The sequence below is a fragment of the Balaenoptera acutorostrata genome, chromosome 9 (assembly GCF_949987535.1).
Source record: "Balaenoptera acutorostrata chromosome 9, mBalAcu1.1, whole genome shotgun sequence".
Lineage (NCBI taxonomy): Eukaryota > Metazoa > Chordata > Mammalia > Artiodactyla > Balaenopteridae > Balaenoptera > Balaenoptera acutorostrata.
In genome coordinates, this window is record NC_080072.1 from 54,820,044 (window position 1) to 54,846,814 (window position 26,771).

General features: G+C 52.2%; 1 protein-coding gene across 3 annotated transcripts in view; it reads right to left on the minus strand.

Annotated features, from left to right (window-relative positions):
* Positions 1-26,771, minus strand: part of ARRB1 (arrestin beta 1) — a 75,705-nt gene that overhangs the window by 30,317 nt on the left and 18,617 nt on the right. Inside the window, exon 1 of one of the 3 annotated variants that reach the window (XM_007173746.3) lies at positions 7,656-7,750. The exons of the other annotated variants lie outside the window; for them this stretch is intronic. Within the exon in view, the coding sequence (XP_007173808.1) occupies positions 7,656-7,660 (5 nt within the window). The 5' untranslated portion in view covers positions 7,661-7,750. Of the gene's footprint in view, positions 1-7,655; positions 7,751-26,771 lie in introns of those variants that run through there. 3 annotated transcript variants of the gene reach the window in all.

Sequence of the window (26,771 nt, forward strand, 5' to 3'; positions counted from 1 at the left end):
AAAAGCCATATATTGTGTGATTCCATTTATATGAAATGTCCAGAATAGGCAACTACATAGAAACAGAAAGCAGATCAGTGGTTGCCAGGGGCTGGTGGGAGGGGGAAATGGGAAGTGATTGCTAATGGGGTGATGAAAATATTCTGGAATTAGATAGTGGTGATGGTTATACAACCTTGTGAAAATACTAAAAAACACTAAAACTGCTAATATTATGGTATGTAAGTGATATCTCAGTTTTAAAAACTAAAACTAAAAACAACCCCAAAAAATGAATGAAAGGAAAGGAAATGTGCCTAAATGTTAACAGGGGTTGAAGGAAACTCCGTCCACCCACCCATTCATTCCTTTATATCCCTTATTTTTCCATGTTGTACAATGAGCACAAATTACTTCATAAAGATGCCAGGGCTTCCCTAACAAGGTATGTCTCAAGTCTTAGTGAAAAAAATATTGTAAGCACAGTAGAGAAAATATGGATCCTGTCATTTGGATCCTTTGATGCTAGAATCCCTGATACTGCAATTTTACAATCCAGAGTCCACGTCTCTGTGATTCCTCAGACCCTTCCCCAAGCCTGCTGTGTCAACTGCTAGAACTGAGTGCTGGGTCTTCTGCTCAGCACTTTCTCCAGGAAGCTTTCCCTGACTCCCCCCAAGTCTGGATTAGATGCCCCCCAACTCCCACACCCAGTGTGTCTCAACATTTACCACACTTTGTAAAAGTCTGTTTACTCACCCTCTGCTTCTCTTTCATAACTTATATGAGAGTAGAGATCTTATTTGTATTTTTGACACTGGATCCCTGGGGCACAGCACGGTGCCTGGGCCACAGTAGGTGCTCAGTAAATAAAAACAGGTGGAATGCTGTTGAATGAATGCCCTAAGAGAGAATTAGTCAATAGTGAGGATGGATGAAGTTTAAAAAGATGGTGGGGATGGTCCTTTGCTCTGGGTGAGTGGACTCCAGGGATTTCTTCTTCTATCTGTGCTTCTCTTCGGCTGTCAGGATCAATAGGCACTGGGCTTAGAAAATACTTCATAGGGGCAGGGTCCCAGCCACCATCAGGCTGAGCCAGGTATACAACTGATACACCCACACGGGCCTCTGCTCAGCTTTGACCAATGACTCTCCCATTTATCATTCACTTACCCAGTAAACATTCACACACTCCTACCACTGCCAGGCTCTGCGGGCACTAAGATGAATAATTCATAGTTCCTGCTGACAAAAAAACACGGTATAGCCAAGTGAGATAAACCCACCAACCACGTCGGTCACCGTGCATTAAGCTTTCCCTATAATCCAGGTGCTGTGCTAAGAACTTAACACACATTAAGATAGTATATTATGCCATCTAAACATTCCCATTTTTCAAAGGAGGAACCTGAGATTCAGAGACCCTGAATAACATAGTCAAAGTCTCAAAGCCAGCATCAGAAAACTCATACAGGAGAGGAAGCCCATGAATGGGGCGCCTATGGGAAATCATTTAGCCAAACATGTCTTACTCAGCATCAGAAAACTCATCTTGTAGAGCTTATCCACAAATGCAGATTCACTACCAGTGAATTGGGAGAGCACTGGCAACAATTCAATCCTTTGTGAGCATCAGAAAATTCATGTTAGATAAAAATGCTATGAATACAGTGAATGTAGGGAGACCTTCAGATGTTAAGCTCAATCAACAACAGAAAACTCATCCAGGAGAGAAACCAGGTGCCAGTTACTGTTCTAAGTGTGTCATAAATATTTGTTTTGATAAATATTGTGTCATTTGTTCCTCCAACAACATATGAGGAGGTACTACTATCCCACTTTCTCAGATGAGGAAACTGAGGCACAGAGAGTCTAAGTCATTTGCCCAAGGTCACACAGCTAGTAAGGTGCACAGCTTGATATTGGAACCCAGGCAGTCTAGCTGCAGGGATGACACTTTTCACCACTCACAATACTACCTTACAGGTAGGATTGTGTGGTTCTGTCTGAGGGGGTCAGGAAAGGCTTCAAGGGAGGAAGTAGCAACGAGGGGGATCTTGAAGAACACACAGAGGTGTGGAAGGGGTGACAGCACTGCAGGTGGGGGCCTCACAACTGAGTCCACTGTGCGTTTGGGAGACAGTCGGCAATCTGCAGTATGTCCCAAGTGCCTGGGAGGAGCACCAGGGAGGAGGATGGGCCAGAGAAGGTCCACTCACTTCCCTGATAGTCACGGAGCACCTCCATGCCCCAGGCCCTGGGCTAGGTATAAAGGGTCTCGAATGCCAGACTAAGGACCTCAGACCATATCCAGAAGGTAATGGGGAGCCATAGGTACTTAGGGGGAAGGAGAATGGCCAGGACTGTACCTTGGACGCAGAGATGCTGTCACCCCATACCTTTCCCCCATCCCTGCCCCTGATAGCAGTCATAGCTCAGCTGGGTAGGGTGGGGACCTGCAAGGGGGCATTCACCCTCAGGTACACCCGCCCTACATTCTGACCCACTTTCCTGGGTGTGAGAACAGCCATCAGGGAGCCGGGAGGTGTGAGGAGCAGGTAGCTGTGGCCGCAAAGAGGTTTCTAGAGCCCTTATCACACTCTCCCTGGTAGCAGAGTTATTTGTGTGCAGGCTTGTCTGCTCTGCCAGAACTGAACAGTCCTCCCTGTGTCAGAACATTGCCTGCCTGTTTACCCACCATTAGTGCACCTGCTTCTTGGGACAGCCCAGGACAGGGGGAGGAGGCAAGAAGACAGGAGATATCACCCCTGTTTCACAGATTTGGGGAGCATGAGGGATCACAGTGCAGCCTGCTTTATTTCCCAGACAGAGAAATCAACACCCAAGGGAGAGAAGAATCTTGCACCCGGGCCAGGAAACTAAGGCCCAGAGAGACTCTGGGGTGTGTCCAGTCACAGACTGGGAGGAGAGCCCCAGGCTTCTGGTGCTCCTGTCACACCCCTGCTCAGAATCCTGCAAGGCTTCCTTGGGCACAGGCCTGAGGGGTGAGGGGTGGTGGATGGGGGTCTGGCCAAGTCAAGCTCCAGGGCTCCAGACTCCTCACAGGCGTCTAGGCAGACAGCAATTGCTCCAGCCTCTTGTCCACATTCATGTGTTCACTTTTCTAGCCATGATCCATATATGTGAAGATTTCCAGGGGGTGCGGAGTGAGGGAGGAGGGGAGCCACCAGGTGGCCGCGGACAGAGGGGAGAGTTTCTTAAAGGAGCCTGGCCCATTTTCTAGTAACCCACGAAACTGGACATCTGAAATCGAAAGCTAATAATTTCACCAAGCAGGCTGGCAGCTGGATCCCAAAGAGCCCACAGACTGCACCTGAATGCTCTCCAGCCTTCTCGAGGGTTGAGAGGCAGGAAGGGAAGGGTGCTGGCAGAGGAAACAGTGCAGACGCTGAAGCAAGCAGACCCCGCCTGAGTCCTGTGTGACCTTGAGTTTTGCTTCCTCTCTGAGGCATACTTTCCATCATCTGGAAAGTGGGGTTGATATCTACCCCATAGGTGAAGGCATATATAAAGGCTTGGTACCTAGTAGGGAATGATAGAGGGAAGCAGACATCATTGGTACTGTAATTATTATTGCTATTATCCTCATTCCCTGAGCCAACACTCTGCCTTCCCTCCAGCGCCCAGGGGAGAGTTCTTGCCCAGCTGTCCCTCTGGTGGGAGGGGATGGTTATATTAACTCCACTGGAGACAAAAAAGTTTTTTTAGCTGTCTGTCTCTCTCTCAGTCTTGGGTAGAAAACAGCAGTTTATGATATTCTCTTCCTAGTTTAGACCCTCACATTCCAGAAATCTCCAGGGACATGCCCTGTTATTCCCTCTTTCTGTAATAGCCTTTCTATCGGTTCTCCCACTGCAATCCCTCCCATCCTTCCTTCCCAATGTCACCTCATCCAAGAAGCCTTCCCTGACTGCTTCAGCTTAAAGTGTCCTTGCCCTGACCCCTTCCTCCTTCCCTCTCTCCATCCATCTTTGCTACTCCCCTCCTTGCTTTTCTTCCTTTTTTCCCAATCTCTGGGCTTGACACTGTTCTTACCTCCAGAAGATAGAGGCCCCTGTGCCCTGTCACCAGGACACCTGCACTCTGGAGCAGGGAGAGAGAGAGATACTCCACAAATAAACAAAACCCTCCCTCAGAAGCACAGCAGGAGGGTGGGATGATACGATGTATTATGTGCCCAGCTCAGCTTCAGGCACACAATAGCCACCCACACATGCATTTCTCCCTTCCTCGCCTCTATCCTGCCCCATGTCCCCTCAGCATCCACACGAGCCTGCACATCTCTGCTCCCCAGTGGATGGCGTGGAGTGAAATACTGACAAGCTCCAGAGAGCAGGAACCCTGTCTTCCTTCAGTCATCTTCCTTGGTATATAGTGGGTGCTTTGTAAATATTTCGAATGAATGAATAAATGAATAAACAAGGGCCAAACCCTGAGCTTGAAGATGGGGAAAAATAGGACCTGGGCCAAGAGGCGAATCAGAGGCGGGCCGCCTGGCCGCCGGGATAAGACACGGGTGTGTGCAGCCTCAGCAGGAGCACGTTACACACAGGGCAGCCCCAGACACGCGGCAGCCATGGTTTTCCCAGTGGGAAGACTTTACTTAAAGTTTTACTTGCTTGGGTGTGTGTGTGTGTGTGTGTGTGTGTGTGTGTGCTTGGGTGTGTGTGTGTGTGTGTGTGTGTGTGTGTGTGGTTTTTTTGTTTTTGTTTTTTGCCAATTTGCACGTATAAACTTTTAGGGATACAGAAGAACATATAATAAAATAAGATATTAATTCAGAAGTGTTACTTTTTTCTCCATTGTCACATTTCATAAAATATCAGAACAGATCAGTAGGGCAGTGCATCTCCAACTTTGCTTCAACCACTCTGGGGAACAGTCAGGGGCTGAGAGCCCTCTGTGGTCAGGAGCTCTGTCCAGATTGAAAGGTATGGCCTAGGGTAGTGGCTCTTTCTTGAGAAAGAATTTTGGGGAGAAAAACCCATGTCTTATATTTAGCTAGATACAGTGCCCATGATGTGCTGGAGCTGGCTTGTACAGGCTCATAGAGCCGACTGTCACACTTGTAGGAATTTTGTGAGCTAGTTGTTAAACACAGCCATTGCCAATGGCTCTCTACTGGGGGTGAAATGGCTGTCTACTGGGGTAAATCAGCCCCCTGGGGGACATTTGGCAATGTCTAGAGACATTTGGGTGATCACGACTTGGGGGAGGGCTGCTACTGGCATCTAGTGGGCGGAGGTCACGGGTGCTGCCTGCACAGTGTGTAGGCCAGCCCCCTCCCTGCTCCCAACAAAAAACCTCGAGCCCAAATGTTAACAGTGCTGATGGTGAGAAATCCTGATCCAAAATCACAATTAAATAAATTATATTAAAAACAACGGGAGAGGGACTTCCCTGGTAGTGCAGTGGTTAAGAATCCGCCTGCCAATGCAGGGGACACGGGTTTGAGCCCTGGTCCGGGAAGATCCCACATGCCGAAGAGCAACTAAGCCCGTGCGCCGCAACTACTGAGCCTGTGCTCTAGAGCCTGCGAGCCACAACTACTGAGCCCTAGTGCCACAGCTACTGAAGCCCACATGCCTAGAGCCCATGCTCTGCAATAAGAGGCCACCGCAATGAAGAGTAGCCACCACTCGCCGCAACTAGAGAAAGCCCTCATGCAGCAAAAAAGACCCAATGCAGCCAAAAATAAATAAATAAAAATTTTTTTAAAGTAAAAAAATAAAAACAAAGGGAGGGCTTCCCTGGTGGTGCAGTGGTTAAGAATCCGCCTGCCAATGCAGGGGACATGGGTTCAAGCCCTGGTCCGGGAAGATCCCACATGCTGCGGAGCAACTAAGCCCATGCGCCACAACTACTGAGCCCGCACTCTAGAGCCCGCAAGCCACAACTACTGAGCCCTGTGCCACAACTACTTCAGCCTGTGCGCCTACAGCCCGTGCTCCGCAGCAAGAGAAGCCACCGCAATGAGAAGCCCGCGCACCGCAACGAAGAGTAGCCCCCGCTCGCCACAACTAGAGAAAGCCCATGCGCAGCAACAAAGACCCAACGCAGTCAAAAATAAAATAAATAAATAAATTTATTTTAAAAAAACTATCAACACTCGTTTAAAAAAAACAAAGGGAATACATACTCAAAACTTATCACTTACTATTTTTTTACTAAATTTCACTATAAAGATGGTGCCCTACTGTGCATCTCTTCCCAACTCCAGGTTCAATGACATGACGTTAGTAGGGTGAAATCCTCGGTGGAAGAATTTACACCACAGAAATCGGCAAATACTACAACCCCACTGCCCCTTTTTTTTCTGGATAGCCAGCTGTTACCAGTGGACGATTGGATGTGACCCTAAATAGAGAAGGGAAATTCGGAAGCCTGGTGGATGCTTCTAAGTTTCCAGCCCAGGCAAATGGCTCAGCCTGCTGTATGCAGTCACAAACTCTACACACCTCACACACACACACACACACCTGACACATACCCACAAACACCACACACACACAACACACACCACACATACCCTACACGCCCTACACATGTACCTACAGGCACAACACACACCACACATGTACGAAACACACCACATACCACACCACACACATCGTGCACACTTGCACCACACACATACCACGTATGCTTCACATCTCACACCACATATATACCACTTACACTTATACACACCACATACACAGACCACACACACAAATACTAAGCACACTCCATGCACACACCTGCAACACACACCCCACACACATCTCACCTACAGCTCCCCCGACGTACACCATACACACACCACGTAAACACACGTGCTCCCACAGCAGCCCTCTAGCCAGCAGAAGACTAACTGAAATCATGAGAATAAGAGAATGCCAATCCGGGACTTCCCTGGCGGTCCAGTGGTTAAGACTCCGTGCTTCCAATGCAGGGGACACGGGTTCGATCCCTGGTTGGGGAACTAAGATCCTGCATGCCACACGGTGCAGCCAAAACAAAAAGAGAATGCCAATCTGCCTGACCACCTTCTTTTGATGTCTGAGCACCTCTGCCATAATTTACTGTCTCCTCAACCCAAGGACCATCCTTCCCACACACCCCCGCACCCAGCTTGCCAAAGCGAAGGTCTCGACACCCCCCCAGGAGCACCATCCTGTGACCCCATCCCAGGCCCGTTCCTCTTAGCCACTGGAGCCCTGACTCAGTGGTCCCCCATCCCTGCCCTGTGCCCAGCTGTCTGTAGGCTCCAGAGCAGAGCCCGGCTGCCTGTGGCCTCCAGGGCCTGGCCTCCACCCCTTCCCAGCACCCGTGACAGGCAGCTTCCTTGGTGACCCCACCCACCTGGCCTCTTTAGCTGCCACCAGATGCTGATAAGCCAAACCTCCATCTCCAGCCAGACCCTCTCTGACCCCATACCCACTAGTCTTGGGACATGTGTACTCGGATGTCCCCAGACTCCTCACACAAGTCCCAAACAGACTTCCTGTCTGCCCGCACCTGTTCCTCGCCTACACTCTCTGCCCCTGCCCACCCCAGAGGTCAGCACACAGGAAGTGCTCCAGGCACATCTCATGGATAAAGGAATAAATTATGTAGATCCTATAAAGAAAGGAAAAAACAAACTTCCTTATGAGGCAGATAGGAAGTCTTACCCCATTTTACAGATGAGAGCCCTGAGTCTCGGTGAAATTAAGGGACCAGCCCAGGAGCAGTAGCTGAGGCGGGGTGGGGGGCTGTGTGGGAAGGAGGGAGGCCGTGGAAGACCCAGTGCTGGGGGCTGCGGGCAGCAGCAGTCAGGCCAGGGCAGGCCCTGCAGAATCAGCTCTCCCCAGCCCCGAGTGAGGGGGTTAGTTACAAACAAAAGGAAAAGGCGTTCCTGATACGCGTCCTGTTTCCTCTCCTCCTCTGGGCTTCTCAGGCCTTGGAGGGCGGATGTCTCTGGGCTGGCAGTACTTGGCCTGTGCACGGACAGGCAGAAGGTGAGAGTCTCCAGGGACCCTTTCCACTCCAGCAGTTTGGCCTGCGTGGAGACAGGCTCACGTTACCCTTCCCAGCCTGGAGGAGCACCCCCTGATCCCCAGTGGGTACTCATCACAGCCAGGCACCTCCTTCCATCAGACAGTTCCATAAAGGCACCTCGACTGGGAAGCCTTCCCTGTCACCCTTACTCGCTACGGGAGCCCCTCTAAAGCGCCCCCTTCTTCCCTTCCGCCCTGCCCCACGGCAGTCTAGCCCCTTACTCTGCCCAGCTCTCTGTGGCTATTGCCTGTAGACCAGAGCTCCCCATGAATCAGGCCAGGGAGGCAGGGAGCAAAGGCAGAGGCCATCAAATGGGGCTTCTTAAGTGAGAGCAGGAGATGAGCCTCCCCCATCAAACAGGGAGACAGGGGGCCTTCCTGAGGGCAGAGGTCATATCTCCTCTATCAGATAAGAATTCCCTGAGCGAAGTGGCCATGACTTCTCCATCAGATAGTAGGCTGCTGCAGACAAAGTTCATGCTTCCTTACTCAGACAAGGAGCTACTAGAGGACAAGAGGCCTATGTCCCCTCCACTGGATCGGAAGTCCCAGGAAACAGGAGCCACATGCCCCCTCCCTGCCCCACCAGCAGACCGGAGTCTCTCTCCTGGAGAACAGGACCATGCCCCCTCCATCAGACCATGAGCTCCCAGAGGGCACATTCCTGTCTGCTGCCTCCTCAGCAGTTCCCAAAACAGACTTCAGTTCTGTCTGAGGCTCAAAGAAGGACTTCCCCCTGGGGTAGAACTAGGGGAAGTCTTGCCCACAACCTCCCTTGCACAAGGTCCCATGCCAACTTCCCATTCATGCCCGCAACTGAACAGAAGCTGCTTTGCCATTCTTAAGTCAGGCATGTGTCTGGGCAAAGGCCAGCAGCTGTCTTTGTCAGCCAGGAATGTTGACCTCTTGAGAGACAGCAATGGGGATGACTGGGAGATCCCTGACAAGAGGATGCCCAGGACAGGCCGTGCACCCAGCTCTGGCCTGGAAGTGACCAGCTGTGTGGGCTAGATGGGTCTCTGCTCCTGACTCTGTCACTAAATGGGCAAACCTCTTCCCCGTGTGGCCACTAACACCCCCCACCCATCTCCAAACTTTGTCAGCACCCACTGCTGGTTAAAGTGGCAGGAGGCGACAGGGAGGAGGGAAGGCAGGGCCCTTCCCAGGTCCCGCCTGGAGGACATCACTGGCCTTCCCCAGGGGCCGCCCCTGAGCCTGGTTCAAGCTGCCTCCACGAGAGTCTTCCCTACATGCGCCAGCTCCAGGGAGCTGCTATTAGTTAGCATTGATCCACAAAGTGCTTCGCCGACACTTTTTATGAGCTCAGCCTCACCCCGGGCCCTGGGGGCTAGTCGCACGAGGCAGAAACCGAGCAGGAAGCCCAGGGGCCTGGGCTTAGTCACTGAAAGGCAATCTGACCAGATTTGGTAACTAATCTGGGTATATTTTCTTATTAAGAAATAGTAATAATAATTATTATTATAACTGATGTTTATTAAGTGTCAGGCACTATTCTAAACACTGTATTCAACTCATTTATCCTCACAAGAACCCTGTAAGGTAGGTACTCTTATCATCGCCACTCTGTATATGAGAAAACAAAGAGAAATTAAGTAACTTGCTCAAAGTCACAGAGTAGAAATAAGAAATGTAAGCAGTTCAAACCAAATGCCTGATAAATTAGGAAGTAAAAATATAGTAACCACGCTTCTGGGTTTTACAAGAATGAGATACTGTTGAAAGATACAATTTATCCTAAGTGTGTTCCAAACCAAATACTTTCATTATTGGACATCCTGTGGTATAGTTCCGATGTAAAAGGTTCTCTCTCTGAAAGAGGAATATTACAAATGTACAATATGTGCTTGTCAGTCATCTCAAAATCATAGTTTTCTTCTGAAACTTTGAGTAGTTTTATTAAACTTTAGAAAACAAACCCACAAAACCACAATAACAATTATTTTAAGATTTATCATTTATTTGTCATATGCTAAGTGTTTGACCTATTCCTCCTGTTTAATCTTGAGGACAACTGAAGGGGAAAAAAGAGGCATTATTCCCTCAGGGGGCTTCACTGAGCCTCCAGGCTGAGGGTACCTATCTCATACACCTCCTTGGTGGGCGTAATCCAGCGGGGGTTTGCCCCCCAGGATGGGAGCTGCAGGGACTGTGCTCGGCTCAGACAAGGTGCAACACAAAGGAGTTAAGGGCTGGGGTGAGGCAGGCCTGCTGCTTCATCAGCCTGCACTTCGGCCATCTACAGTGTTAAGTGAGGCCCTGGCACACAGTTAGAACTCTGTAAGTGGTGAAAATACTAACCGTCACCACCATCCCCCAAGAAACAGACTCGCTGGGTGGCCCTGGGCAGGTCCCTGCTGGACAGGGTTCAGCAGGTTCACCAGCTCTCCGTGAGGGTCACGTCACCTCGTATGGGCCTGGGCTGCTGAGAGGAGGTGATGGGTATGAGGAGTTCCTGGGAGGCCAGAGTGCTGGGCAGAGACCAAGGCTGACAAGGCTGAATTATCGAGCATTTTTAAGAAATGCATTTCCATTACTTCCAGAAACATACAGGCTTGCAGATGAGGTGAGCACAGTGAAGCCAGCCAAGAGCAGCCGCCTTCAGTGAGACAGCGAGCAGGGAAGGGCATTCCAGGGCATCTCTGAACCTCTCGCCAAAGCACACCCTGGGGCTTGGCAATCTACCTTCCACCTGCTCCTCGCACGGATTTGGGGGCGGGGGCGGGGTGTGAGAAACCTGCCGGGAGGAACAGCGCTGGGCCTTAGCTACCAAACTGTCTGAAGTGACAACTCAGTACCAGCTCCACCTGCCCCAACCGAGACGCTCAGGCCATCTTTCCTTGAACCTCAGGGAGACCATGCAAACGGTGAAGGAAAAATGAAAAGAGCAACTGGGAACAGGGTCCAGATCTCTACCCTGGCACTTAATGGCTCCTCACCTCACCTGTCCTCACCTGGATAGTGGGATCATATGACCACCTCCAGGGTGTGGAGGGGAATGAATGGGCTGATGTCTGCCTAGGCCTGGAACATAATCCAAGTTCAATATACGGTAGGATTAGGGCACTGAGAGGCACCGGAAGTGCCAGGATGAACAAGGCTATACAGGACCCTGGAGAGATGCGGGGGAGACAAATAATCACAGGTGAGAACACATAGAGAGGAGTGGGAGGCCAAATCCCCCAACATTTATTTGGCCCTCTCTGTGTATCTAGTGGGCCTGAGGCACTGGGATATGGGCCTCCTGGGGGTCCCTGGAGTGTGGTGGATGAGCTTATGGAATACACTCTTTAGGGCCTAGACAGCCTCTCCCGAAACACTCTCCCCGTCCCTTGGCTCAGGGTTCACACTCATCAGGAAATCTCATTACCAACATGTCCCCCTTGGTGTCCTGATTATGCGCAGGAGGTCCTGGGCAGCGGGCATGAGCATTTGCATCACAGAAAGTGAAGGGTTCTTGTACCTGGATGACTGCCCACCTGGTTTGAGTGGGGTCTCTGAATCTGACTGAGTCCATCATGGGGGTCTGCTCGATTCTAAGGGCTGGACTGCCAAGTGGGGACCTTGCCCAGGCCAGGAGGCCAGCTCCCCCAGGCCTTTATCATCCTGCCTCTGTTCTACCACAACCACTGGGACCTTGAGAAGCAGAGGGATCTGAGGTGAATGCACTGCCCACATATGGCTGGGGAGGCAGATGCACAAACCAACAGCTATCCTGCAAAAGGCACCGAGAGAGGGTTATAAAGAGGATACTCGGGGGCGGGAGCAGCTCCATTCTTCCCAGATGGACAACAGGCTCCTGAGGGAGCTACACAGAGCAGGCGACGTCTGAGCTGGGACTTGAAGGGTGATTAAGTTTGCCAGGTAGTCAAGGTGCAGAAGAGAGAACATCAAAATGACGTGCATAAGCGTGGACTCACACATCCTTATATAGCAGAGTATACGCTGCAAAGTCACTATCTCACTTGATTCGCTCAAATCCGGTAATGGTGTTATTACCTACCCCCTCCCTCCCCCCACACACATGCAAATAAGAAAAGTAGGGTACAGTGAAGGCAGATGATGAGCCAAAGGGCACATGGTGACTGGTTCCTGGGCGGGCCATGTATGCTGGCTGAGATGGCTCTCTTCTCACGAAGGGGACGGTACTCCTCTCTGGCAGCAATCTCTCACTTCCAGCCCCTGCTGGCCTGTGACACCCCCCTCCCATCCCCAGCGCACATACACACTCTTCCAGACCCCAGGGCCTCTCAGAAGGGACAGAGGGACAGAGCAGCACGGCCAGGGCTGGGCTGAGAATGCCAAGGAAGAGCTGACCATTCTCCAAGGCCCAGCTTAGAGGCCCTGCCTCACCCCCTCCCACTCATCCTGAGCGCTGATAACCTCCACCTCTCCCACTGTAAATCTCCTCTCCTGGCCTCTCCTCTCCCCGCCTCTTGAAGCAGCTGCCGCCAGCCTCTCCCTCTCCTCCCTCCACCCCTTGCCCTCCCCAGGGAGCAGTGAGCTCAGCCTTTCCCATCAGCCATCCCTGGGAATGATGGGAAATGCTCGGCTGGCCAGGAACTAACAGGAGGCCTACCCCCAAGAGGGAGGAGGAGAAGGGGGGCTTTTCCAAGGGCCGCTGGGGGCATCCTGGGCTCAATTCTGCTGCTTCCTATGAATTCCGTGCTAAGGGCATGGTCTGCCTGACCATATGACACGCTCCAGATAAGGTGGGATCCAACTGCTAGAGCTAGAATAGGCCTCTTTTTATGGATGGGGAGACAAAGGCCCACAGAGAGGACAAAAAGAAAATGTGCTGAGGGACTGACTGGCACGTTCCAGGTACTGTTTGAGGCTTTCACATTTCTTGTCTCATTGAATCCTCACAACCACCCTGCAAGGAGTGTGTGACAGGCTGAATCACGACCCCCTGAGATGCTCACATCCAAATCCCTGCAACGGTGAATCTGTTACCTTACATGGTAAAAGGAACTTTGCAGATTCGATGTTAGTTAAGGATCTGGAGATGGGGAGATAACCCTGCATTATCTGGGCAGACCCAGTGCAATCACGAAGGTCCTTATAAGCAGGAGGCAGGAGGGCCAGAGAGAGAAAAGGCGATGTGAGGACGACGGAAGCACTGAGAGAGAAATTGGAAGATGTTGTGCTGACGGCTTTGAGATGGAGGATGGGGCCAGGAGCCAAGAAATGCAGGCAACTTCCAGAAGCTAGAAAAGGTAAAGGAATGGATTCTCCCTTAGAGCCTCCAGAAGGAATGCAGCCTTGCCAACCTATGTTAGGACTCTGACATCCAGAACTATAAGAGAATTTATTGTGTGTTGTATTTGGCCACTAAATTTGTGGTAATTTGTTACAGGAGCAATAGGAGACTAATAAAGTAGGTATTTCCATTCCCATTTTGCAGATGAGGAAAGTGAGGCTCAGAGAAGGCACGTGATGTTCTCAGGTTCTGCACACTCCCCTCCACACCACACTGGCTTACTGGGAATCTCCACGAGTTCTTAAGGCTGGGAGCCCCTTGGCCAGGGCTTCAAGGCTAGGGGAGAGTCTGAGGAGGAGGAAGAGGTCTGCTGCTTGTAGGACTGAGGTTGAGGACAGAGAAGGGATCTGGGGAAGGTGAAGTCCTGCCTGAAAGGGGCTGTATTGTGGCTGGGGGCTTCTGGAGCCAGTGGCTGAGTCCTACTCTGCCCCAAACTGGGAAGCAGGGATGCATGTGACACAGAGGAAGGGCCCTGGCTGTACAGCTGGGCTCAGGGGGCTGAGTGTTTTCAGGATTAACGGAGATGAGATGACATCCCCCCATTCTCTCTCTTTGATCCTGATAAAATCCCTGGGAGGAAGGCTCCTTATCCTTCTTCCTGCATTACTGGTGCGAAAAACGAGGTCCCAGGGGTTAGTGACTGGCCCAAGTTCTCACAGCTGGTAAGAGTGGAATCTGGGTATTCATAACGATCGATATAATGAAAAGCATCAAACCATAATGAACGGCTTTGAATGCTACGTGCCTGACACTGTGTTAACTGTCGCTGGCATTTCCTCAGTCATTCTAGACAGACCTGATCAAGTCCTTTCTCTGCCTCGAGCTCTTTAACTGCTGCCCACAAGCCCTTCGCAATCTGGCTCCTACTCACCCCTCCAACCTCCCCTACACCACAGTCTCCTGCACCTCCATATCTTCCAGCCACACTGACCTTGGTCAGTTCCCTGGAGCCATCAAACTCTTTCCCACTTTGGAATCTCCCACAGGGTTCTGCCCTCACTGCCCCCCACCCCAGCCCCAGACCACTTGTGGTGCAGAAATCATGGGTCCTGGCCATTCCTGCTCCTACTTGGAGGTTAAGAGAGAGGGAGCAGGGCCAGGGGTCAGCCCTAGATGGCAGGCCTGGGAGGCTGGAGCTGAGAGGGCCTGGGTAAGCTGGTCATTTTCTACACAGTAAAGACAATAGCAGCCTGTAGGTGTGGTGGCGGAACTCCCCAGGGGACGGGCCCTCCCAGATACACAGACCCTACGACACTGGAGCTGAAGGGGCCTTGAAGAATGTCGAGTCCCGCCCCTCAGGGCACACATGGTGATACTGAGGCCCAGAAAGGTCTGGACTTGCCCCCGGCTCCACGGTGTGTCACTATGGGAGCCAATTTGGGGCAGTAGGTAAGGCTTTGGGGTCTGCCACTCACTAGCTGGGTGACCTTGGGCAAGGAGAGAGTTGTTCTGATCCTCACCTCTAAAATAGGAATAATAGTGCCTTTCTCCATGAATGCATGAGAAGCACCCGGTACAGTGAGGCCTGCGATAAATGAAAGTTGTTCTCACCATTGAGAGAGCAGGGGCTGGACTCAGGACGCCCATGGGGGAGTTCACCCCCTCTCTGTGACATAGCTGGTGGGTTTAATTTAACCTGGGGAAGCACCTGGAGAGGTGGGCACTCAGCTGTCTCCAAAGCCACTGCTTCTGGGCCCCCAATGCTGGTCAGTCCTTGATCATCTCTAGGAAAGGGCTTGTCAGCCTCATTTGCCTTACAGTTAAAGAAAGGATTCCCCCAAGGGAGCTAGCCTGGGCTAGAGGGACTCCTGATCAAAACCTGGGCTCGCACTCCCACTTCAACAGAGGGAAACAGGAATCGACTCTTCGTACCGAGCACTTCCTGCAGGTGGCGCTGTGCTGGGGCTTCCATGCACTCATCTCACTTAAACGTCACCACCGCCCACCCAGAGGGGATTAGGAGGCCCATGTGCTGAAGAGAAGTCCAAGGTTTCCAGAGGGTGAAGAACTTGCCTGTGGCACCAGCTGGCAAAGCCATGTTCCTATCCTGCTCCAGGAGGCCTCTGGGCAAGGGTCCGTTTCTATTCCAAATTATTGCGGTCTAAGGCCTTTTTGAAGGGAAGGAACCCAGACTGGACGCTGAGGCCCCAACGCAGCCTCCTGACCCACCTGCGGCCCCTGTGGCCCATCTCCTCCCTCCAGGCCCTCGCACCTCACCTCACCTCAGCCTTCCCAGAGATCTGTTATTAATAACTATGAAGGGACTTCCCTGGTGGCGCAGTGGTTAAGAATCTGCCTGCCAATGCAGGGGTCACAGGTTCGAGCCCTGGTCTGGGAAGATCCCACATGCCACGAAGCAACTAAGCCCGTGCGCCACAACTACTGAGCCTGCACGCCACAACTACTGAGCCCACATGCCTAGAGCCCATGCTCCGCAACAAGAGGAGCCACCACAATGAGAACCCTGCGCACTGCAATGAAGAGTAGCCCCTGCTTGCCACAACTAGAGAAAGCCCGCACGCAACAACAAAGACCCAACACAGCCAAAAATAAAATAAATAAAATAAATAAATTTATTAAAAAAATAAAAAAATAAATAACTATGAAAATACCACCCGTAATGCTGTTGCCTCCATCTGGACAATGCTGTCCAGCCCCACACCAAGTTCACATTTACTCCAGCTCAGATTTTTGCTCATTTGGCACTTTCTCAGAAAGCCTTTGGTGACCCCCAACTAGGGCAGATCCCTCCATTAGGCGCCCTCAGAGCACTTCTCACAGTGTGCATCTCTTGCCATCTGTGTCCCTGTTCCAGACCAGAAGCCCCATTAAGCCAAGGACAGTGTCTGTCTGCTGCCATGGCATCCCCAGAGGTGTGCCCAGTGCTGGCACATGGCCTCTGGAAGCCACTATACACTCGCCTGGGCCAGGCCCCACTCCATCTGCTGAACCCACTCATCACATTTAATCTTCACGATCCCTCTAGGAGGTGGGGATTATCACCCTCCTGCACAGATGAGGACAGTGAGACTCAAGGAGAAAGCGACTTCCCCAAGGATACCCAGCTAACCGGGAACACGCTGGGACCAGCACCCAGGACCAGCTATAATAATCTGTGCGCCCAAGTGCAAAATGAAAACGTGGGGCCCCTTGTTCAGAATTCAAGACAGAGACAGACGCGCATTAAACCAGATCCTTCTGAACTTGGGGCCCTGAGTGACTTCACAGGTTACACACCCCTGAAGCCGGCCCCCTGGGCACCCATGTGCTCTGACTCCAGGCCCAAAGCCAGGCTTCTCCCACTGAGAGGCCCTTGAGCATCGGTCCCCTCAGGCAGTGGTTTTCACACTTAAGCCTAGGTCAGAATCACCAGGAGACCTGTTAAAAACCCAGCTTGCTGGGCACCCACCCCCAGAATTCCCACTCAGTAGGTGAGTTCCCACTCACCTACTGAGTGAGAATTTGCATTTCTAACTGCTGCATTTCTAGAGGTGATGCTGACACTGGTGCTGTGGGCTGAGACACACAACCACTGCCCTAAGGAATGCATATTTAGCATCCAGGGCCTCCAGGAAGGAGAGATTGCAGGTGGGCTATCAGGGCTGAGGATGCCCAGCATCCTTCAAATCATACTCAGGCCTCAGTGCAAAAGGCCAGCTCTGCTAAGAAGGAAAGGAGGGTGGGGGAGGACAGGGAGAGGAAGCAAGGAGGAAAAAGGACAACTGTACAACAAGTTACCTTGTTAATTTTTGGAACAATCTTGAGAGGTAGCTTCTATTATCTTTACTGTAGAGGAAAACGCAGCATAAATCAATGATTTGCCCAGGATCACAGCCAGGAAATTACGGAGACCACAACTGAACCTGGTTCTATCTTACGTGTTGTCACAAAGCCTGCTTCAACCAGCTGGCCCTGATAGGTTCTAATCCCACGACCTGCTCGGCCCAGGGGAGCAGAGCCATAGCCTTGGGTTGGATTCACATAGTCCCAAACCCTGACAAGCTCTGACAAGCCTTGGCAAACCTCCAGGGCCCTCCCCACACCGCCCGCCTGCCCTCCAAGGCCAGACCTGCAGCACAAAGACCTGGGACCCAACTGAAGGGGCTAATTGATGGCATCATTCCAGCAGGCCAGGGTGCCCACCCCCAGAATGGAGGTTCCTCCCATATCCTGGCCCTTCTCTACAGCCTCCCCTCCAGCCACTTACTCACACATACCCTAAGCCCCAGATCACACACCATCTGTTTCAGGGTTTGCACAGGCTGTTCCTCCTTCCTGGAATGCCCTTCCTACCCTGCCTATTTGTCCAACTGTTTTCCATCCTTCAAAACCCCAGGTCAGCTCTACCTCCTCTGAGAAGTCCTCCCTCAGCACCTTGTCTGTCCTCATTGCTCCATCATGCCAACCTCTGCTTCCCTAGCTGCTCTCCAACCATTCATTCTACAAATATTTACTGAGCATCTGCCCTGCTGCAGGCACAGTGCAGGTGATGGGGAGGCAAAGCCCAGACCGAGCTCCATCAGGCCAGGGTATGGGTCTGCTTCACCCTATGAGCCTCTGCCAGGAGGGCAGACAGAGAGGGGGGCCAGGGAGGGTCCCCAGGAAGTGATGAGACCTCGGCTGGATATTTGAAAAGGTGGGGATGTGAGGAGTAGTAGTACAAATTCTACATTCCAGGGCCCTGCCAAGTTGTGGGGAGCAGCCCCCCAATGCCTTTGGCAAAGTAACACAAAACTACTACCAAATGAACACAAGACATGCTATGTGTCTCTGTGCCAAGGGGCCGTGTTGGCTGTAGGCTCCCCAGGAAACCGAGGCCCAGAGGGGGAAAGGGACAAACCCCAAGCAGGAGGCAGCCCTGGAGTGGGCCCTTGGCCTCCTCTCCCAGGAGATTTAAACAGTGGAGGAAGGAGGAGGCAGTGTGCCCCTACCCTGAAGTACATGCCCTGTGGACCCCTCCTGGGGGTGGAAGGCATTAAGAGCGCACTCTGGAAAGCCACAGCCCGTAGAAGCCCCAGGCAGGAGAGGATGGCTGCTGTCTGCCCTGGGAGGGGAGAGGCTGGAGTGGAGCCAAGCTGGCAGAGGAAACATCTTGAGAGGCAGGAGGGAGGCAGGGAGGAGGAATGAGAAAGGAGGAAACAGCCAGACACGCAAACACCTCCGCCTCCTCTTTCCAACCAAAACAGAATCCCCAGCAGACTGAGACCTGTGGGGAAGGAGACAGGGAATGAAGCCGGGGCCTCAGAGGGGCGGGTGGCTGGGAAGGAGCCCAGGGCTGGAGCCTCTGGAAGCTGGGTAGCCCTGCCAGGCAAGGGGGTGGTGGGGAGGCCCCATCCATCACCGGGGCCCGCCCAGCTCTGTCCCACGGGGGGGCCGAGGCTCAGGGAGGAAGGGGATGAGGACTCCATATGGTCACTCCTACAGCTCCTTCAAGACCCACTCAGGTACCAGCTCTTCCCTAAGCCCCTGGGCCCAACCTCTGGGCTGGGCTGGGCTCCAACACCAGAGTTAGCACAAACTCAGAAAATACTGTGCAGCAAAACTGATCTGATGGGGGAGTCCAGGCCCAGCCCTTAGAAAGCCCACAGGCTGGTGGGAAACCCAAGGAATTCAAAGGAGGCAGCGTGGGCACTGAGGTGGCTCTGGACTCCCCGACAACCAGGGACTGGCAGGCACTTGGGGCCAGTCCACAAAGCCTACGGGAGGCATTTTCCTCTGATAGTGGAACAGGAGGGAAGGCGGCAGGTCACAATCTCTGAAAGAATGACATAGCCCAAGGACACGACAGAAACTGATTAGAACCAAATGGGTCCAAGATGGCAGACAAGTCAACTTCCACTAGACCTTGAGCCTCAGTATATGCTCACTGTAACGCATCAGCAAGCTAAATGACACACCCACAGGCGCCATGACAGTTCCAAGACCAACCATAAGGATCAAAAAGTGGGCAGTGGCCCAATTCCTGGAAATCCCCACCCCTCCCCAAAATAGCTGGAATACTCCTCCCACTCATTAGCCTATGAAATTACCCACCCCTATAAAAACTGACAACCCCATACCCTGGTGCCTTTCTCACCTTCTGAGATGGCCCACACTCTATCTGTGCAGTGTGTTTCTCTTTAAATAAACCCACTTCTTACCTATCACTTTGTCTCTCACTGAATTCTTTCTGTGATGAGACATCAAGAATCTGAGCTTCATTAAGTCCTGAAACCAGGTGTGTGATCTCAGTTGGAAGACTGTGGGTTTTGGCCGGGTTTGAGTCCTGGCCACATGGGTTCGAGTCCCAACCAGAGTTTTGGCCGGGTTCGAGTCCCAGCATGTGGGTTAGAGCTCCAATCAGGGTTCTGGCCGGGTTTGAGTCCCGGCACGTGGGTTCGAGTCCCAATCTGAGGTGCACAGTTTCAACAGGACACGCTGCTGGGACAGGAGTCAGGATTGAGGAAGAGGGAGGCATCTTCTCCTGGGGGCATCCCCCACCCCCATTACACACACACACACACACACACACACACACACACACACACACTCAGCGCCGGGGCCGAGGGGCTTCCAGGGACCTGGGCTCTGGGACTTGGACAAATCCCTTGATGTCTCCTGGTTTCTCCACACCCTCACCTGTACAGTGGGGGCTCTCCTGTGCCCACCTTCCTCCCAGGGGAGGCATGACAGGAAGGACAGACCTCCAAGCAGGTGAGAACGAAGTCCTCTGGTATGACTTCCGCACACGGGAGAGAATCTCACCGCCACTCCCATGCCCACCCCATCCCTGCCCCGCGGGCACCCTCGTTCCTCAGGCCTCCATCACGGTACAGAGCCTGGGAGACAGAAGCTGCAGTCAGGAGAGAAGGCAGCCAGCCCTGGCACCCAAGGGGGAGAGTGGCCCCAGAGCAGATCCACTTCCTGTCTGGGGGCCTTTTCTCTCCTTCCTCTCTCCCGACTGGAGGAAAAACCCCCTTCCCACACACATCCTTGCCAGCACTGCGATGACCTGTGTCTGAGCTTCCCCTCATATGATTGGCTCTAAGCTGCTGCAATACAGGGGTCCTTCTTTCATTCATTTTTTTTTTTATCACAGTGAACCAGTCTGCCTCAGATGAAACCTCCACTCGCTAGAGGACACCAGTCAAGGGACTCCCCCCTCCCTCAGCCTGTTTCCTCTTCTAAAAAGAGGGGACTACAATAGAGCCTACCCCAAAGGGTTGTTCTGAGGGATAAACGTGCGTGGTGCTGGCCACCCAGGAACACGTTAGCTCTATAATAGTCAACAAATATTTATCAAGTGCCTATCGTGTGTCACATGCTGTTGGCCACCAGGGACACACGGCGACCAGAGCAGATCCATGCGATGGCCCCTGCCTGTCTGAAGTTTCCCTTCCGGCGGGGAAGACAGCAGGACCTTGTGTTGCCCAACTCTGGCGGGTGCATGGCACAGACCACAGTGCCCACTGGCACCACCATGTCCCCTGCACGTGTGCAACACAACAGCCCTGCAAGACAGACAGCAAACAAGTGAGCAAACATTACACAGTGACTCTCAGGCTACAGGCTGTCAAGGGCAGTGCTCCACGAGCACACGATGGGTGACTGACCAGCCTGAGAAAGTCAAGGCTTCCCCAGGAAGTGACATCTGAGCTAGGAGCTGAAGAAGAGGTAGTAATGTGACTCTGAAGGGGGCTGGGATGGGGATGCTGCATTGAAGCAAAAAGGAAACAAAACCTGCAGTGGGAAGGCTCTGGGGGAGGAAGGCGCTGAGGGAGATGGGTAGGCGAGGCCAGCAGGGTCAAGGCAGCAGGCCCTGGTCACCAGGCAGCCTTGGTCAAGAGTCGGATTTTACTGTCACTGTGATGAGATGGTGGCAGGGTTACAGTGGGGAATGGATGAGACGTAGCTGTACTTTAATACGCTCAGTTGGGCCGCTGGCTGGAGAATGGGTGGGCAGAGAGGCTACAGCGGACACAGGGAGACCAGTTAGGGGCAGGATTAACAACAAGGCTGCCTGGGGTTCAGATCCAGGATCTGCCATTTATTTGCTAGAAGAGAGATCATGACGGCACCTGCCTTCTTGGGTTGTTGTGAGGATTAAATGAGCAACTTCTTGTGTGTAAAGAGCCTGGACGATACCTGGCCCGTGGAGAGTGCGGTGTGCTCAGCTGATATTATTCACCCGGTGAGAAATGAAGGTGGCCCAGATTAGAGAGGTAGCCATGAGAGAGAAAGAGAGGGACGAGTCCAGATGCCAGGGATGATATCACCAGGGCTTGTTGGAAGCACCCAGCTGCTGCAGCCCCATGCCAGCTGCAACCACAGGAGAGGCCCTGAGCCAGAACTGCCCAGCTGACCTCTTCCCACATTCCCGACCCATGGGAACCAGGAGATAAGGAGATGAATGTTTGTTGTTTTGAGCTACTAAGTTATCGGGTGATTGGTTATGCACCAAAAGGTAACCAAACAGCTCATATTGAGAGTTACCTGGAGGGAAGCTCCTCTCCTCCACAGGGAAGAAGGTGCCCCTGAGGGGCAAGAAAGGGGCGGGGGGGTGTGCGAGCCTGGGACCTCTGTGACCTCTAGGATTCTGCTCTCCAGAAGTGATCAGATGGCTTCAAAGCTAATCATTCCAGCATTATTTACAATAGCAAAAAACTGGAAATAATGTAAATGCCAAATGAGGGGATGGTTCAATAAACTGCCGAGCAGTCACATGAGGAACTCTTATGTGTCATTAACAAACACGGATACTAGGATAAGTTAATGACATGGGAAATGCTGAAGGAAAAAAGCAGTTAACCAAATGTCACGAACAGTTTAAGCACAGTTGTGTTTGAATACACAGGCACATGCATGCACACACATCCACATACACACACAATAGCATGCACACACATCCACATACACACACAAGAGCGCAAAGACCCAAAAAAAAATTTTTTTTAATGTTCTTTCTAAGTGATAAGATTATGGATGATTGCTATCTTCTCCTTGTCCAGATGTGAAGGGTTTTGTGTTTTTAAAATAATTATTGAACGATAAATGTCAGTTCTTTCAAATGTCCTCTCAGAACTTTGGTCACTCCCGTCTCTAGGATGACAGCACTAGAATTCAGCCCGGTGAGGGTAAGGTTTGTCACCTGCTTTGGTCACAGCTGGTGCCCCGATGCTAGAATGGTGTCTGGGACAAGGCAGGTGCTCAGCCAGCATGTGCTGAATGAGGGAATGAATGAATGGCGCATATCAGATGTACTGCGTCCCTGTGAATACACGGCAACCTCCCTCATCAGCCCTCGCGAAGGGACCAGGCCCCACCCCACTCTGTGTCCCCAGGGTTCAGCACAAGGCCTGGCACAGAGCCAAGACCGATGAATGAATGAAGGGCTGAATAAATGAATATCTGGCAAAGAAAGCCTCCCTGATCACAGTGTGCCGAGCTCTCCAGGGCCAAGATCCGTGTCTGTGAGAGCGAGGTGCCTGTGTCTGCGAGAAAGAAGGGGGATGTGAATATATCGGGGCTTTCTGAGAACCCAGAGAGCCTGGCCTGGCCTGACTCTGCCCCTCCCTGCCTCCTCAGGCCCTCCCTGTTCAGCTGCCCCTTCGGTCTCTCCTTCCACCACCACCAGGAAGGACGTCTGGAAGGCCTGACTCAAGCTACTCAAGACGTAAGTTTGTTTTTAAAAGGAGACGAGAGAGAGCAAGCTCCTTCCTGGAAGGACTTTTCTGCCCTTTCACCCTGGGACAACCTCTGTGACAAGCATCTGGGAGGGAAGCCAGCAGGTGGAGACTGAGCTGGGATCAGGGCGGGGGTCGGGGAGGGGAGCAGGGCCGGGATATGGGCAGGTGGCTGGAGTGTGAGGTGGGGAATGCAGGTGTTGGAGGGTGGGAGGAGGGTACAAGAGCTCAGCAAGACTTCGCTGGGGTGTGAATGGGAGTGAAAGTGGCCAGGTGATAATGTGTGTGTGTGTTGGTTGTCACAGTGAGAGGGTGGGGCATATGACCGTGCAGAGGTGACAGACTGAGGATGGCAGTGGAAGAGGTGCTCACATGGAGGGGGTTACAGAGTGGGCAGGGGCAGCAGCTAGAATCCGATTGTTTCAGTCTAGGAGAGCTGCAGTCAGACTCAGCCTGAATGATTATTGGTCGGCGGGGAGACTGACAGGGGCTGGCCGTACTCGAAAGAGGGGAGAAGCCCAGTCCTTGAAGGCTGGAGCTCAGGCAGGATCCCCCCAACCCCTACTGTCCCAAATGCCAGCCCCCAAAAGACTGCTTACTTTTTTTTTTCCCCCACTGTGTTGGGTCTTCGTTGCTGCACGCGGGCTTTCTCTAGTTGAGGTGAGCGGGGGCTACTCTTCGTTGCCGGGCGCAGGCTTCTCATTGTGGTGACTTCTCTTGTTGCGGAGCACAGGCTCTAGGCGTGCGGGCTTCAGTAGTTGCGGCACGCAGGCTCAGTAGCTGTGGCTCGTGGGCTCTAGAGCGCAGGCTCAGTAGTTGTGGCGCACGGACTTAGGTGCTCCGTGGCATGTGGGATCTTCCCGGGCCAGGGATCGAACCCGTGTCCCCTGCATTGGCAGGCGGATTCTTAACCACTGCGCCACCAGGGAAGCCCAACTGCCTGCTCTTTATAAATTAAATATCAGCAGATGTGACTCCTCAGGCCCTCCCAAACATAGGCTAGTGAACTATGTGGCTCAGAGGTCTGGAGGCCAGAAAAAGCTGAGAAGGACCCCAGGGCACAGCCAGCCTGCCCTCTCCCTTGACAGGTAGGGAAACTGAGACCCAGGCATGCCCTCCCTCCAAGCCCAAGGCACCAGCCCACAAACCCAGGGAGTTTTCAAAAGGAGGCCTGTCTGATCCCAGGGGAGACGGTGCCTGCTCAGGCAGCTCTGGAGAAGCAGAAGGCGATGAACAATTTTCATTAACAGCTGAAGCTGCAGGGGCGGCAAGGGGAGGGGCGTACCAGGATGTGAGGGAGCTCCTGAGAGCCGGCCCTGAGTCACGCTCACAGCTGTGTCCCCAGAAGGCAGCCCGTGGCCTGGCTCAGAGGAGGTGCTCAGTAAATGAACAAATAAATAACAGTGTGAATGAGCGATAATAACAGTAGCTAACACTTACGCAGTACTTACTTTGTGCCAAGCACTATTCTAAACCCTTTACAAATATTAACTCGCTTAATCCTCAAGAAAACTTTTAAGATTTCCATCACAAAAGATTTAGGTTCCCATAATAAAAAACTTTACTATTCCCATTTTACAGATGGGGAAACTGAAACAAAGAGGGGTTGAATAATCTACCCAAGGCTTTGCCCCCTAGGCATTATTGTTCTAGAACCCCTGGTCTTAACCAGGCTCCCAAAGTGCCACCCACTGGACACCTTTACCCTGTCAGAGCTGCTCGCTCCACTCGTTCTTTCTCCAGTAGCCTCACTCCAGCACCTGTATCTCATTTCCAGTACCTCCTCCTCACGATGCTGCCTTCTTTTATTAGCAATTAAAAAAATAATTTATTGAGGTGAAATTCACATAACATAAAATTTACCAGTTTAAAGTGAACAATTAGCATTTATTACATTCACAGTGTTGCGCAAAACCACCACATCTATCTAGATCCAAAACAGTTCCATCACTCCACAGTAAAATCCGTCCCTCGGGACTTCCCTGGTGGCACAGTAGTTAAGGATCCGCCTGCCAATGCAGGGAACACGGGTTCGAGCCCTGGTCCGGGAAGATCCCACATGCCACGGAGCAACTAAGCCTGTGCACCACAACTACTGAGCCTGCACTCCAGAGCCCGTGAGCCACAACTACTGAGCCCGCGTGCCTAAAGCCCGAGCTCCACGACAAGAGAAACCACTGCAATGAGAAGCCTGTGCACCACAACGAAGAGTAGCCCCCGCTGGATGCAACTAGAGAAAGCCCGCATGTAGCAATGAAGACCCAACGCAACCAAATAAATAAATAAATAAATAAAATTAAAATTAAAAAAATAATAAAATAAAATAAAATCCATTCCTCCTAAGCAGTTTCTTCTCCCACCCTCCCCTCCCTTCCAGCCCCCAGCAACCACCAGTGTCAGGTTTCTGGGTCTATGGACATATCTATTCTGGACATTTCATATAAATGGAATCATACAATACATGACCTGTGTGTCTGGCTTCTTTCACTTAACACAATGTTCCTAAGGTTCATCCATGTCATAGCATGCGTCAGTACTTCATTCCTTTTTATGATTGAATAATACTCCACCGTATAGATAGACCACAATTTGTTTACCCATGCATCCATTGATAGACATTTGGGCCATTTATTTCCACTTTTTGTCCACTGTGAATAGTCACTTGCTGCTTTTTGATCCTCACCATGACCCTGTGGGTGAGGACTATTGTTCTGTCTCAGTTCCCAGAAGGCAACACTAAGGTCCATTCATGGTAGAGACAGTGACTTGGACTGAAGCCCCCTGCCTCCCAGACTAGAGTGTCCTTCCTATGTGTCCCATCAGCCAGTCACTCCTCCCCCCAGCTCACACTTTTCCCGGGCATCAGTTATCACACTCCAGGCTCTGGGCTGGGAGCTGGCAACACAGAGTGGACAGCTCAGGCTGAGCCCCAGTCTCCTGAGGCCTGAAGCCAGAAGGCCTGAAGCCTCAGGCCTGAGCTCCTGCCTCGCCCAGGTGTTCCAGGATCCAGGCACACCATGTCCAAAACAGGTACCCTTTCCTCCCTGGTCTCAGCTTCTCTCTCTGCAAAGATGGAAGATGGCCCCCAGCATAAGGCTGCAGAGATCTGCACAGCGGGACTGTGGAGGGGAGCAGGAACTGCTGGGCTGGAAGGGCCTTCAGAAAACTCACAGCCCCGCAGCAGGGCAGGGGCGGGGCATCCGGACAGCAGTGAGGGTTCCCCCTGCCAGTCATCTCCCTCTCAGACATAAATGCGTTAGAAGAAGCACTTTGCCAGGGGCCCCACTATGCCCTCCGGCTGCATAGCCTGGAGCCAAACCCTCTCTGAGGCTTCTCAGCGCAAAGGCAGGGGCCCGAGGACCTAGAATTCCAGATTCTAGGTTGGGATGAGTAGGCTGACCTTAGAGGCCCCTTCCTGTTGAAGACTACTTCCATTGGAGGCATCTCTTTGTGTAAGATGAGATGGTTATGACCACTAGAGACCCAGAGAAAGCCGCCCCCTTCCTAGCCCTCCAGGAAACCTCTTTCAGCCAACGTTAGCCTGTAAACGGGACTATCCTGAGGGAGTTCCCAGCATTCAGTGTGGAGACGCACAGTCTCAGCTCAGTCACTAACAGTCAGCACTGTCTCCTCGCGATCCCTTCACACAACAGGGGTCTGACACATACGTGATGAATGAATGAACGATCAAACAAACACTCCCTCGGTGATTTCCTAACGTCTGTCCTCTCTTTTCTAGTCTATTGTTCTACGCAGCTGCCATGTGAACCCTAAGATCCTGCCACTCCTGCAAGCTGTGTGTCCTTG